General features: G+C 57.5%; 1 protein-coding gene across 5 annotated transcripts; it reads right to left on the reverse strand.

Moving 5' to 3' along the window:
- Positions 1 to 2,359: 2,359 nt before the first annotated feature.
- On the reverse strand, positions 2,360 to 14,476 carry SPINDOC (spindlin interactor and repressor of chromatin binding). Of its 5 annotated transcripts, none has more exons than XM_029957597.1 (7): positions 14,243 to 14,476; positions 10,231 to 10,560; positions 9,990 to 10,139; positions 9,635 to 9,772; positions 9,274 to 9,474; positions 7,559 to 7,616; positions 2,360 to 3,162 (listed from the first exon to the last, which is right to left on the reverse strand). In XM_029957597.1, exons 1-7 carry the CDS (start codon positions 14,367 to 14,369, stop codon positions 3,030 to 3,032), a joined length of 1,137 nt encoding a protein of 378 aa, XP_029813457.1. In that variant the 5' UTR covers positions 14,370 to 14,476; the 3' UTR covers positions 2,360 to 3,029. The 5 variants fall into 5 exon arrangements, with proteins under 5 accessions (XP_029813457.1, XP_029813456.1, XP_029813459.1 ...); XM_029957599.1 differs by lacking the exon at positions 2,360 to 3,162 and adding an exon at positions 5,438 to 6,870; XM_029957596.1 differs by lacking the exon at positions 7,559 to 7,616.
- Between the last annotated feature and the right edge of the window lie 6 nt (positions 14,477 to 14,482).

The raw sequence follows: 14,482 nt of genomic DNA on the forward strand, positions 1-14,482 counted from the left end.
AGCCTGGCTCTGCTCCTTGTCACCGGCCCCGGAATAGCAGGCTGGACACCTGGTTCATCTTGCCGTGCCTGTCCCTCACCTTCGTAACGGGCACGATGCGGGTGCCCCACGACATAGACAAGGCGCGTGGTCCAGTCTGCACTTGGGTTCCCAGCACAGAGCCCCCAGGGGGTGGGGGGGGAAGGAATCTGCGGCCTGCGGGGCCCAACCCCCTGCCTCCCTGCTGCTCCTGCTCCCTCAGGTCACCCAGATGTGGGGTCTGAGACCCGAGGCACTGACAGTGCTGTTGGGGAGACCAGAGGTCCTAAACGGCTTCCTCCTCCGGAGGCCTGGGTGCTCTGTGCTGCAATGAGGCTGTTCCCTCTTGGGGGAGGAGGGACTGACCAGTTTCGGCGTGAAGGCCCTGGACCAGGGTGCCTGGTTCCAGGAAGTTTGGAAAACATACACACTCAGACTCTGAAACCCCCTTACCTGTCCCTGCCTGTGCTGCTTCGGGGATGTCAGCTGGCACCTGCTTCCCAACAGACCCCAGCTCCCCATCCTTCTACACCTGGAGGGGGGTGAGGACCTTACATTCTCACAGCCACCCCGCTGTGTGGGGAGGATGGGGGGCGTGAGCAGATCTCAGGCAGGAACAGGAGGTCAGACTGCGGAGCGGCGGAGCCTGGACCGGATGGGGCCCCGTGTCTTCTCTTCCCCGCCACACCCTTACGCAGGTCGGCTTCCCTGCAAGGAGGGAAGGGGCTGCACCTTCCTTTGTCCTGGACCAGCTTTGACTCTACGGTTATTACTGGTACCCAGAAAGATCTCCCCTACCTGGACCCCAAGGAGGGCGGGTGGGAGCAGCAGGAGGTGGCCGGTTTCAGACAGCAAAGAGGACTAGAGGCACAGGTACCCCACCCCCTTCCCTCCATGTCGTGATTGGGCCTCAACATCACGCCTGGAGAAAGCTGCCACCACCCGCCCCGGGCTGCTGACAGCCTGGGGGCCTTCCTTGGTGTTCTGGGCAAGCGTCTGCAGCAGCCCCAGGATGGCAGTTCTGGTCTGGGGGGGTGGGGACACACCCCAAACACTGGGTCACTGATGGTTCAGAAACTGCTTTCAGCTCCTCCCGCCACCTCTCCCTGGAACCTCAGAGGTGCCCACGGGACGCTCCCAGCCATACTCACATAGCCCCTCGGGTCCCAGCCACGGCTGGGCAGACCCCTGCCAACCAAGATGTGGGGACGAAGTCACAGCACCCCCACACCACCCACAGTCACCGTGGCTGCCACCCTGTTTGGGGAGCTGTATTCTGGGGGCCAGCTTGCACTGGGAAAATGTCGCATAGGAAGACACACCAACAGGGCACTTGACTAACATTTATTGAGCACCTACAATGGACGAGGCCCCTGAGCAGGGCCCTGGGAAAACAAAGTCAGCGCAACCTAGTCCCTGTCTGGAAGGAGCTCACAGTCCAGCGGGCCGCTGGCCAATCACACAGCAGTGAAGGTGCATTTAACTTCAGAATTTTACAGCAAGCTTTTATTCGTTTTTCTCAATTGTAAACACCCACCAACACAGCTGTGTGGATTTAAAAGCACGTTGGCAGAGGGGCGCCTGGGTGGCTCAGTGGGTTAAGCATCTGACTTCGGCTCAGGTCATGATCTCACGGTTTGTGGGTTCAAGCCCCACATCAGGCTCTGTGCTGACAGCTCAGAGCCTGGAAGCCTGCTTCAGATTCTGTGTCTCCCTCTCTCTCTGACCCTCCCCAGCTCACATTGTCTCTCTCTCAAAAATAAATAAACATAAAAACCAAAAAACCCAAAAACACCCCACATGGATTTTGTGCTGTTTTGGAGAAGGAATCTGGTGACAAAACCCCAAACAGACCCGTCTCCTGGTCCAGGGGATGGGGACCCAGACGGAGCAAGCAAAGAGTTTAATTAAGCCAAGGAGAGTGCAGTGTGGAGCATCACGGGGCAGGGCAGGGGTGGTATCTCTCCCCTGCGGGCTGGGCTGGCCACAACCACTTCACTTTAGAAAGGTCTCAGCTCCTAAAACCTAAGTGCTGCACAGCTGCTGAGCGCCGCCCCCTCCCCCCCATCCCCCCACAGCCTCTCTTAGAGGCTTACCAAGTGATTCAGAAAGACACAGGACATTAAAGGTGTTTCTACCCCATCTCAAGGGCAGGGGGAGGGGGCAAGGGTGAAGTGTCCTCTGATGGGCACCAAGTCAGCCCCGGTCCCTCCGGCCACCGAAGCCCTGGCCTGGCCCTGCTCTGCCCTCCCACCCAGGACCCTCTTCCAGCCTCCTGCCCCTCAGTGTCGCCCCGGGAGGCTGGATGTGTCCCTTCCTCCAATGACAGCCCAGACGGAACTCTCTTAATAAAAAAAAATAATTTATTGTCAACAAAGGAGATATATACAACAAGAAAACCGGTGAAGGGAGGGAGTGAACAAAAGCCCCCAGGTGGGCTGCTTGGGCCTCCTGCAGGGGTGGACCGGGAAGAGGTAATGGAGGCCTCCTGGTTGAGGAGCCTGAACGGGTGGGGGAGGAGAGGCGTCCCCCGAGGTAGTGGGACTCAGTTCAAACCCCATCATGACCACCTCTTGTGTAAGGCACTGTGCCAAGGGAGAATGGTGGGGGCTGAAAGGGGTGAATGGAGGGGGGACGGAGAGGTCTGGGTCAGCAAAAGGATTGGGGTAGGTGTTCTCCACAGGCCCAATGCCCTACCGCAAAACTGCCCATCTCGGGGCCTGGCCCCATGCCTTGCCAGGAGTAGCCATCTTCCAGTGTCCCCGAGTGACAGTGGATGCTGCGCCCACCCCCTGCCTTCCTCTCCTCCGTCCTGCCTTGGCACCTGGTTTTCCTCTCTCCATCAGGCGGCCGAGCTGGGCAGCTCTGAGTGATAAGCCAAAGGGGGACCCTGCCTCGTCCCTCCCCCGCCTCTCCCCAAGAAAACAAGAACCTATACCCCACTCCCCGCCTCTGGCTGCCCCCCCACAGCGGTGCTGGATTCCGACAGAACCACAGGCCAGTTCGGGGTGTCACCTGCTCCCACGCCCTTGGTGCCCTGGGGGTGCTTGGACCAGTCTTGCAGGAGGCTGACTGCCGGCGGCTCCTCCATCCGCACGCGGATAACCTGGAGATCCAGTGTCCCTCGGAGTCCCGGAGGGGGAGCTGGGCGGGGAGGGGAGCAGAGAGCACACAAGTCAGGGCCCTCCGGACCCCCACCACGAGCATGCCCCCCAAAGGCCTCTGCAAACCGCACCTCTGTTTCCAGACCCTTATTTCTCCAGCCCGGGGCCTGGTAGGAGGGGGGAGCCCACGGACAGTGGGACGCTCTGCTCTTGGTTCATCCAGGGAACATGGCACCAGGAAACCAAGGTCACGGCTCCTTCAGCAGAAGCCAGACATGCCCCACAGGCTTCCTCCCTTGCATATTCTAGTGCACAGTCTCTCTGCTGTGGGACTCCCTCAGCTCTTACCTTCAGTCGACCACTTCATCTCAAACTTACTGGGCACCCGAGCCTCAGGGATACTGCCCTGTGTGGGCAGAGGTGACGGAAGTGGGGCACACCTGCATGCAGAGTAAGACACAGCTCTGCCCACCAACGGGCTCATGAATGGACACACAGGGCAAGGGGAGCGCACCGGGCACACGGGCCTGGCTTAGCGTCCCCAGCTCTGCTTTGCAACCTTTGCCAGGCTCGTCACGTCACTTGCTGAGAGTCGGCACCTACCACACGGGGATCAGACATCCACCCCAGCAGTGGGGCAGCAGCCTCCTAAGAAGCAATACCTGGGGCAGAGGGTGGGGGGGGCTGGGTGGCTCAGTCTGTTAAGCGTCCGACTTCAGCTCAGGTCATGATGTCACAGCCGGTACATTCTAGCCCCATGTCAGGCTCTGTGCTGACAGGCTGGAGCCTCGAGGCTGCTTCAGGTTCTGTGTCTCTCTCTCTCTCTGCCCCTCCCCCGCCCACTCTCTGTCTCTCACTCTCAAAATAAAATAAAGATATATATATATATATATATATAAAGAAGCAACACTGGGCCCTCATGGGGGGGGTGGGGAGGGCAGGCTCTGCAGAGCTTTTGCTGGCCACAGGGGCACGTGCAAAAGTTACTTTACACTGAAAAGCAAAACAGAACATGCGGACTGTTGCAACGTCTGTTTCTGAGACGGATCAGTTTGGTGGTGTTGTTCCTAGGCTGTTTTTAGAGATCGGATTTAAAATGCGGCCGAGAAAACAGGCACAGTTTTGCTGTACGGTTTGCAGAGGCTCAAACTGCTTATCGGCTGCCAGCGTCATTACACAACTGAGCAAATTCTGCTCCGTGTTTGCATAAGCTGCACTGGGTCTCTGACGAACTAAATGCTCCTTGAGAGCAGGCTTGAGCCCATTCCCTTGTCCCCGAATTTAACAGCGGGTTCTCAAACACCTGCATTGTGCCCAGCACCGTCCCTGCTGCCAGGACTCCGACCGTGCACGGAGCGGACTTCCTCGTACTGATGTTTTGGAGGCGCGGGCCAGGAAGTAGGAGAAACAGATACAAGGTGCAGTGTGTTGTGTGTGGACAGAAACAAAGCAAAAATAACATGTATCCTGGAGAAGGGGACAGGAGGGCACGGGGGTCCTTACACACGGGTGTGTTAGCAAAGGTGCACAGAGAGGAAGGAGTCGGCTGTGTGGACAGCTGGGGAACAGCATCCCAGGCAGAAGCTAGGGCAGGCGCAGACACCCCGGTGGTGTGCGCCTGCTGCCAGGCCAGTTGTGCGGAGCAGGGCTGGAAGGACGCTTGCCAGGGCGAGCATCGTGGTCGCCACGAGGACTCTGGCTTTTTATCTGGAGTGCGTCACAAACAGCAGTGACAGCATCCAACTTGGTCTTCGCTAGGGACCCTGGCTGCTCGTAAGAGATCAGACCACAGCGGGCAAAGACCAGAAACTGGGAAGCCAGGGAGATGGTGGTTAAGGAATCAGTCAAGGGGCGACTTGGACCCGGTGTCTGCAGTGGGGGGACAGGAAGGTGAACTCTGAACGGACTTCGGAGGCAGGGCTGACAGGATTTTGCCGAGCGCCCGATGTGGAGCCTGGGAAAGAAAGGGGAAGACCCTGAGGACTTTGTTAGCCTGAGCCAAGTGCAGAATGGAGAAAGCGGGGAGAAGGCTGTGGGCGGGGCTCCGGTTCTGGTGTGCCAGTTTGACAGATCTTCCAGACAACCACAGACATGTCACCCGGGGACCTGGAAGAGAAGCTGGAGCCGAAGGGGAGATGTGGGTGGGAGCCGTGAACTTGAGACTGGACTGCTTTGGGAGTAAGGCCCTGCCCCACTGTTCAGGTTTAGGCATCCAGTCCCTCACTTATCCACTCACTCGCCAAACATGTCAATAGCACCTGGATCCTGTGCTGGAAAATGGGGAGATCACGAGAAACGCAACACACATACACGTCTGGACCTGAAACAGCTTACATTCGAGAAAGGGGAGGAAAGATAAGCCTCAGCTCCGACTCAGGGCGCTGTGTGCAGAACAGGCAGGAGAAAGAATAGCAGTTGAGCCTGGAGGAAGGCCCGGCCAGCTGCCTGGGGCCCCAAGGGTGGAAGGCGGCTACCGGAAAGAGTCATGGGCACAGTCACCGTTACTGCTGCGTCAGGAAAGGTTAAGGACGGAGGACTGACCGCTGGAGTTTCATCTTAGACGAGTCAACAGTGACCTTGCCAGAAAAGCGATTTCAGCATGAGATGGGAAGATGGGAATCGGACGGAAGTGGCTCCCGGCGAGACGAGGGCGAGTCAGTGTAGAAAATGCTCCCCAGCTTTGCTGAAAAGGTTTGGGGACACGTGGTGCAGTGGCTAGAGGGGGATGCGAGGTCAAGAAGGGAAAAATCACTGTTTGGTATAAGGTGCTGGGTAAGATCTGGAAGAGAGGGGGAAACCTGACGGTGGACCGAGAGGAGAGCACAGCCAGTGGGGCAGGGGGTGGGTGCAAGCCGTGGGTCCAGGGGGCTAGGCTTTGCCAGGACCTGCTTCATCTGGCAGCAGAGAGAAGGCTGAGGAGGCGGCTGGGATGCTGGAGGGGGATGGGCACAGCGGAAACGCACAGAGGCTGCCGCTTACGGATGAGGGGCCCTGAGAGGTGCCTTACCTCCCCCCTGGCTGTTTCCTCTTCTCTGAAATGGAAATCATAACACTGTATGTGGTGATTGTGGGGATTTAAAGAGATAACATGTTATGATGTTCACGAGTCCGGCGCATAGTAGGAGCTCACTAACCTACGGCCTTCTCAAAGCAATGGAATTAAATACCAGCTCTTTCCAGTAGCATGGAGGGCAGAGGTGAGGGCAGGTGGAGGGGGAGGCCTGAGGTGGGATGTCCCGCCAGAAATCATGCATGGTCAGGGCCAAGAAAGAGCAGGCCAGGAGGGTTTATCAGGCCCCAGGACCGAGCTGAGTCCCTTTTGCACTCCAAGGCCAGAACCGGTCCCCTTCTCTCCTGGGAAGCCCCGAACTCTCTGCTTCTCCAGCCTCGTTCCCCCTTCCTTCCCACACTGTGCACGCATGCACACCGGCACACACCTCCTCCAGAGGGTGCACCCCGTTCTTTCCTCTCGTTTCTCATTCAGGCTAGTTTCTGAGTAGCGACTCTGAAAACATCACTGCCCTTTGACAAGTAGAGGCAGCCACCACCCACTCTTCTTTGTAGAAATCTTTACTGAGGGCTTTCTTTACACCAGGCACTAACTGGGTGTGGAGAATAGAGCAGGGAGCCAGGACCCTCGTGAAGCTCACACGCACGCACGCTTCTTCCTGGGCCCAGCCTGGAAACGTCCTGGGCCCGGCCAAGGCCTCCTGAAAGCCAGGTCTCGAGGTCTCACGCACATTCAACACTAGCAAAGACAAAGAGGCTCTTTTTCTCGAAATTTTTGTGAGAGGGGTCTTTAAGGCTCACCTTCTCTCTTGGCTTGCACACATCCCCATCCTCATCCTGCAAGGCCCTTGGCAACTTCTAGAAAGCGTTCCCTGGCTTCAAATTTACATCCATCAGCTCAACTGACCTCACTGCCGTGACCTTTTCCATTTTCAGAATCCTTGACTTTTCTAACTTTTTAAAAAAGTGGCAGAATCTTTACTTGGAATCTTCTAAAAACTTCAATACGTAAAAGCAACTCAAAGTGAAGAGGTTCTGGTGGATGCCTCCCAAGTCTCTGAGAAATCTGTCTGAGCTTTGGGGTCCGGAAACAGACCACTGCTCCAGAGCCTGTGCTCTGCACACAACTACGGTGGGCACCCCACAAATTCTTTACCTGCTGCAGCACTGCCTGGTCTGTACCCCCCAAACAGGCAGGACATTTCCTGGGGACAGAGGCTGCCTTCACTCATGTCATTTTTCCAGAGTGCACCCCTCAGGCCTGCACAGCGTCTGCTGCGGGTTCCTGGTCCCCTCCAACCTCCCTAGATCCTGCCGCTGCTGAGAAACCCTCGCACGAGATGACTGAAACCCCAAGGCCTCGGAGACTCTGCCCACACACCCCAAATGAACCTGAGACCTCAGCGACTCTCTTCTCAGCTACTCACCACTCCAGATGGGTGGAATTTGGGCACACGGTATCCCAGGACTCAAAATGAAGGCTCCCTTTCGAAAATAAAACCAGAAGACCCGTTAAACAGTGGAGGCGGTCAGCCATTCAGAGCAGCGATCCACCGAAGAGAACAAGGAAGCCCGGGCAATGCTCAAGTCCAAGAAGAGCACACAGTCTCGGGGAGGCAGGACTGGAATGTGGCTCAAGCTGAAACTTGAGACAGTTAAAACCGTGATCTACGGGAAGGGGTGAGACGTGCCTCAAGATCAGAGAAAGCGGAACCCACTTTGGTAAAACATCACCAGGCAGAAAGGCAAAGGTGCACGGACACACGCACGCACACCGAGCTTCGCACAAGGTCTCGAGGACACGAACCGAGTAACAGTAGTCACGGGGTGTCGCAGGAGGATTATGCAGAAAGGACGCCTCCTTTTTGAGGGCCCTGCTCTGGGGAGCCCCCGGCACCTCGTGTACTATCGGCCCCTGAGCTCTAACTCCAAATGCACACTTCGGACAGGCCGGGACAAGGTGCTGCCTGTGCGCCACTCAATCACTCCTTCCTGAGCCCGCGATGTCTGGCATGGAGAGAGGAGGAGGAAGCAGTCTTAGCCTCTGCCCTCCCAGAATTCAGGCCAGTCTAATCTGAAGTCTGCCACCGGTTGGCTATGTGACCGCAGCAGGCAGAGTACGGGTCGCCATAATCGCCGGGACCCGTGAATACGGTGTGTTACGTGGCGAGGGAGAATGAAGGCTGGAAGTGGAATAAATGTTGCTAATCGGCTGACTTCAAAATAAAGGGATTGTCCTGGACGATCTGGGTGGGCTCGATGTGATCACAGGGTCCCTACAGGGAGAGGGAGGCAGAAGAGAGAGACCAAAGATGGCATCCGGAGGACTCTACTGGCCACCACTGGCTTTGAAGATGGAAGGAGAGCATGAGCCAAGGCATGCCCATGGCTGTGGAGAAGCTGCCGGACAAGAAAATGGACCCCGCTCCCCCAGGAGCCTCCAGAAAGGAACATGAAGATGACCCTGCTGACATCCGGATTTCAGCTCAGGGAGACCCCTTCCAGGCCTCTGACCTCTGGGACTAAAACACAGTCAACTGTGTTCCTGTCCAAACCACTAACGCCTGTGGCTAATCTGTTACAGTGGCCACAGGAAACGAATACAAGAACCAAGGAAAGAAGAGTCTCTGAGACTCAGCCTTTCTACGCGGAAACCGACTTTCCCGAGGGCCAGATGACATCCTCCTCTCCCCAACTTTCTGAAAATTGGTTGAACAGGATACGGACACGTGTGCTGACAGTTCTGTGAACTGCTTTCTCCACGGAGGGATCTGCTGAGCTCACCACGGGTCTCTTCTCCTGGCCTAGGCCCCACTCCGGCCCTTGCTCCACCAGGGCGAGGTGGGCACCTCGGGTGTTCTGGGTGGAATCAGCCTTCCGTGCGGTCATTGGTGTCAGGCTTCGGGAGCACTAGCCTAGCCCAACCTAGTGACCAATTCCAGGACACTCACCAACGAGCCAGCCGGTCTCTGTCGTTCAACTCTGCCTGCCTTTGGCCCCGTCTCTCAGGACAGCCGAGTGCCAACCCCCTCTACCCCAGGCCCTGCTGCAGAGCAGCCACAAGGAGGCCAGACCCCAGGGATGCGCCTGACTGCCTGTCCTCCCCCCCCCCCCCCCCCGAGGTCCCCTCTCAGGAGCTCACCTGGAGAGGGGCTTTCCGGCTGGGGAAGGCCTCCTTCGGCAGCTCGCCCCTCTCTGGGTGAGTCCTTGCTGTCTGAGGCCCTGAGCTGGGTGTGGGAGAAGAGCTGGAGGACAAAGCCCGGCGGGAAGCTGCCGTCCGTGAAGTGGCGGACCTCGGCGGGAGCCGCAAATGTCTCGGTGGGCGAGTCGGGTGACGGGGGGTCTGGAAGGAAGCACAGGATGGAAATGTGGGTCTGAGAAAGCCAGAACTCGAAGACCTAGGGCAGCCGCCCCTACCCCCACCCCCCTCACTGGCTTGGCGCTCCTCCAGGAGCACTGTGGCCGGAGCCCACACCCGCGCCCACACTGGGCCTCCTCGTCACCTGGGTCAGGATCTGGGTCCAGGTCCAAGTTTTTGGTCATGGGTCTGCCTCTTTTCTTTCTGACTGGCTCTTCCCCAGGAGGCTCCTTCCATCTCTGACCACGGGGCTTCTTATTTCCTGGCTCTGAGGCAGGGGTAGCTGTGGAATGAAAAGATCCCTTAGCCTTTAAAGGGGCTGTGCCTCTCCCCCTGTTCCTCCTCCTGTCCCCCCACCCCTGAAAGAGAAAATAAAATAAGATAAAACAAAATAAAACAGAAGAAAGGAAGGAGCTGCTCCCGAGCCTCTCTCCACACAGAACACAGGGCGCACGCTCCCCTGTCCCCAGCCCAGCCTCGAGAGCTTTCTGAAGACTGACCAGGAAACTCAAGGGGGCGGAGTCCCCTGGGCCGGCTCCTTTTCGGGAGCGATGGGTTGTCCTCGGAGTCAAGTAGGACGACAATCTCTGCTGGCATCTTGGTGGGGTCCGTGTCTGAGTCTGGGTCGACTTCAACTTCCTGGCCCAAGTCTGTAGGCGGCAACCACCCAGTGAGCTCCGAGTGTTCCAAGGGTCTGACTCGTCCCTCCGTCCTCCACCCCGGCCCCCCAGTTCCAAGTACCTGAGGCAGGTGAAGAAGGCTGCTCTGCTCTGACGTCTTGCAAAAGGTCTACCCCCTCGCTCCAGGCCTCCAGGATGTTGCTTTTCTCCGAAGGGCTCAGGTCCAGGGTGTGAGGGTGCTGCTCCAGAATGTGCATGCGTGCCGTGTCCGCGGAGGGGGACCGGATCTCGGCCCCGCACACCATGCACAGCGCCCGCCCGCTGCCTCCTGGGCTGTTTCCCACCAGGAACTCCTGTTCCCAAGACACCTGCGGCCTGGGCTCCTCACAGCCATCACCACCCGCCTCCAGCAGGCTGGGCCTAGGCGGTGGGGTCTTCTCCTGCTGGGCCACTGCAGGGGGAGAGGTGCCGGCGTGGGGCGATCAGTAAAGGTGTCCATGTCCCGGAACACTTACAACATGACTCCCCTAACTTGGTGGAGTGGTGGGGGTTGCGGGGAGGAACATTCCCACCCAAAGTCTCTCTCTGTCCCTTCCCCTGCAGCCCGCGAGGCACTAACCGTATTAATCACAACCTGTGTGCCTCAGCCTTCTGCTATCTCACTTGGATCTCCTCTCAATCTGGTCTCGGAACACAGGTTTTCCAACACGCTGCGGTCCTGCCTGCCCTCAGCCTTGGCACACCTGTCCAGACCATCCTGACCAGTCCGACAAATTCTCCTACTTCCTTCGCAGCCCTGCTCAAATAGCCACTCCTGGGACGGCTTCCTGACCTCCCAGCCCTGGCAGCTGGTTGCAGCCACCCGACTTCCAGGCCACAGCGCATACTTTCTGGAGGATGAGAACGGTAAATTCCATCATCTTCTTGTCCCCACAGGGCCTGGCACAAAGGAGATGCTTGGTGAGCCTTCAGTGGGTGAGTGATGGACATGTCTGTTTCTGCACCTGGTGAGGCCCTTTCAAAAGGCCATCCTAGGGGCGCCTGGGTGGCTCAGTCGGTTAAGTGTCCGGCTTCCACTCAGGTCATGATCTCACGGTTCGTGGGTTCGAGCCCCGCACCGGGCTCTGTGCTGACAACTAGCTCAGAGACTGGAGCCTGCTTTGGATTCTGTGTCTCCTTCTCTCTCTGACCCTCCCTTGCTCTCCCTGCCTCTCAAAAATAAATTAAAAAACCGTAAGAAAAATAAAAAGCCATCCTAGGCCATCACAATTCCTTTCCAGAGTGTCTCCAGGTGTGAGCTCCTTGACCTGCCTTGCATCCGCTCTTTGTGTACGTGGCCGTGTAGCAGGGCAGGAAAGAACCCTTGGCCACTGGACCCACGTCAGCCTTCTGCGGAATCCTCGTGATCGCTCCTGGCCGTTATCTCTCTCTTCCCTGAGAAGATGGGATGGAACACAACCCTGGGAGGCCCCAACACCTAGGGACCACGTGCGAGTGGTGGCATCATACGGTCTGAGATCCGTCTGGGACTCGGAAGATCTAGGTCATATCTCCCTTGTGACAGTGAACACGAACTCTGACCTCTTGGTTGCCAGGAGGCTCTTTCCCACCATTCCTCCAAAACAACCCGAGTCAAGGTCACTAACGCCAGACCCAGCAGTTGCTTCTTCAACTTCACCATGTGACCCATCACTTCTTCCATCTTGATTTTTGTCGCTGGGCTTCTGGGCACCAGCTCCTGTGGGTTCATCTCGTACTTCGCTGGGGCTCCTTGCTCAGTCACTTGTGCTGGTTCCTTCTCATCTTCTCAGGCGCTTGCTCGGCTCCTGCTTCTTTCAGGGCACTGCTGAGGAACTGTCTTCTCACGGCGGCCTTCTCTGCTTCCTGGAGAAGCTGCCGTCCACCCCACCCGAGCGCTCCGTTCCCCTTCACATGGCGTTTCCCCCTCAACCCCCACCCCCTGGCCTAACACGTGTCTCCCCACTGGACTGCAGGCTCTAGAATGGCATGACTTCCGATCGGTCACACCCATACCTCCAGCATCAAGAACAGCGCTTGGCGTGTAGTGGCTTCCAGAAATGTTTGAGGAGACTGGGGCGCCTGGGCGCTGTGGGTCAAGCGTCCGACTCTTGATTTCGGTTCAGATTGTGATCTCACGGTTCACAGGAATGAACCCTGAGTTGGGCTCTGGGCTGACAGTGCAGAGCCTGCTTGTGATTCTCTCTGCCCCTCCCCCGCTCTCTCTCTCAAAACAGACAAACATTAACAAAAAATGTTTGATGAGGGACTGACTCAGTCTCTAACCTGGAATCATGGGAGGGCTCCCCAAGTCACTTAGCTCTTGGACCCCTTCCGTCTACCTCCTTCCCATCGCCTGCCTGGTGACAACTCCCGTATCTGTACCTCCAGCCAGACTTTCAGGGAAGCTAAACGCACGTGTTTGATGCCTATCTGACCACACCTCGTGTGGCATCTCTAACCCACCATGTTCAAACCGTAACACGCTACTTCCACACGCCTACATCCTAGCCTTCCTGCCTCTGTCTCGGGGCGGATCTTTTAGCTGCTTGGGCCAAAAACCTTGAATCCATCTTTTCTCCCCCTTTCAACAATCTTCTGCTTTAGGACATTTACACTTGCTATTATTCTCTCTACCTAAAATGCTTTCCCTCCAATTATCTACAAGGTTCACTTCCTCTCTTCCTTTGGGCCTGTGCTCAAAATTCACCTATTAGAGAAGCTTTCCTGACCACTTGATATTCCGAATAAAATGTCCCCGCTCTCTTTTCTCTTCTCTTTGTTCCAGTGTCCTCTGAACCACTTATCACCACCTGACACACGATGCATTTATTTGTTCGTCCTTGGTCACTCATTTATATATATATATATATTCCAGAACAAATGTCTCATCTTTCTTTACGGCCATTTTGGCACGCCCGGCCTACAACCGCCTGGCTTACAGGAGGTGCCTGATGAAAACCTGTTGAACGAATTAACTTCTCTGGACTTCTCCTTCCAAAACAGGGGAATAGGTGGCGAATAGGGTGCCTCTTGTGCAGTTTTTACAGACCACGAAGACAGCCTGGCATCCTGCATTCAGTAGATACTAGCAAAAGTGAGGAAAGAACCTCTATTCCATGCAAGGCTCTGAGAAGGGTGGCGGCCGCTATTTCCCTGACTTGTTTTACAACCCTTCAGATTTCAAAAAGGGGAGGCCGTGCAGGGAGACGGCGGACATGCTCTGCAGAGGTTAAACGAACCACCTTGCTCTCCATCTCTTTTGGGGTACAGTCCCCGCTACGGGAAGAGGTATCTTAGGGTGAAATGATATTTGTATTTTCATGAAAAAATTTTTTTTTCTGCGTTAAGTTTTCCAGGAAGATGGCCCTTTGTTTTCTAATGGCGTGCAAGATCCTGCGAACTAAAGAAACCGGTAAAGGGGGAGGAGAAACCAAGGGTTCCGAGATTGTTCGTCAAATCCCCTCACAAGGCAATCTTCTTCCCGCGTAGCGGAGGGTACCCCCGAAAGCGCGTCTTTCCCTAAACGAAGTATGCTGTACGCAATCTCATTCACCCCCAAGCGCTAGAAGCTGACACCTGTGGCTTACGCAAGTGGAAGGCCTGGGATGCGGGGAGATGGGGGGGTGCTGGGGGACCAGGAAAGCTTTCTGCGTGGAGGGCCCTGAAAATCCTTCTCTTGGGGAGCGACATCCGCGGGATCTCTCCGGACCCCGGGCTGCCGCGCCCAGGCTTGGGCCCGGAGGCCTCGCTGCCCCTCGGCCTAGAACACAGCCTGGCCCCCGCGTCTGCCTCTTCCTCCGCCGGGCGGGAGACCGCGGCTGCCGGGGCTGGGCCCGGGCGAGGGGGCGCTCGGGCACCGGAAGATCCGGGTGTGGATCGAAGGCTCCAGACCCTGGACGGGGGTGGGGGGGAGGGAATTCGGGGAGGCCCCAGATTCCAAACCCTGGAGGGGGCGGAGCGAGAGCTCTCCCGGGGCCCCGGGCCTGAGGGGGAGGGGGCGTCCGGGTTCCAGGCCGGAGGGGGAGGGGGCGGTGGAACCCCGGACCGAGGAGGGGGAGGGGGCGCCCGGCCCGGGCCCGGGCCGCAGAAGTGGGGTCCCCTTCCATCCTCACCTCTGAGCATCGGCTCGGGTCGCGGAATTACGGCCACCACCATGGCCTCCTCCTCGTCCTCCCCTTCCTCGCATTTGAGCGTCACCTCGAAGCAGTCGAGCGCGGCGCCCTCGGCCTTCAGGGCCATGGTGCGGCCGGGAGGGGAGTGGGAATCGCGGTGACCGGACGCCGGAGGCCGGGCGCGCAGCCAGGGGCCGCCTCCTGCCTCGCGCAGCCCCCTCCCTGCCGCCCGCCGCTCAC

This window comes from Suricata suricatta, chromosome 11, assembly GCF_006229205.1.
Source record: "Suricata suricatta isolate VVHF042 chromosome 11, meerkat_22Aug2017_6uvM2_HiC, whole genome shotgun sequence".
Taxonomy (NCBI): domain Eukaryota; kingdom Metazoa; phylum Chordata; class Mammalia; order Carnivora; family Herpestidae; genus Suricata; species Suricata suricatta.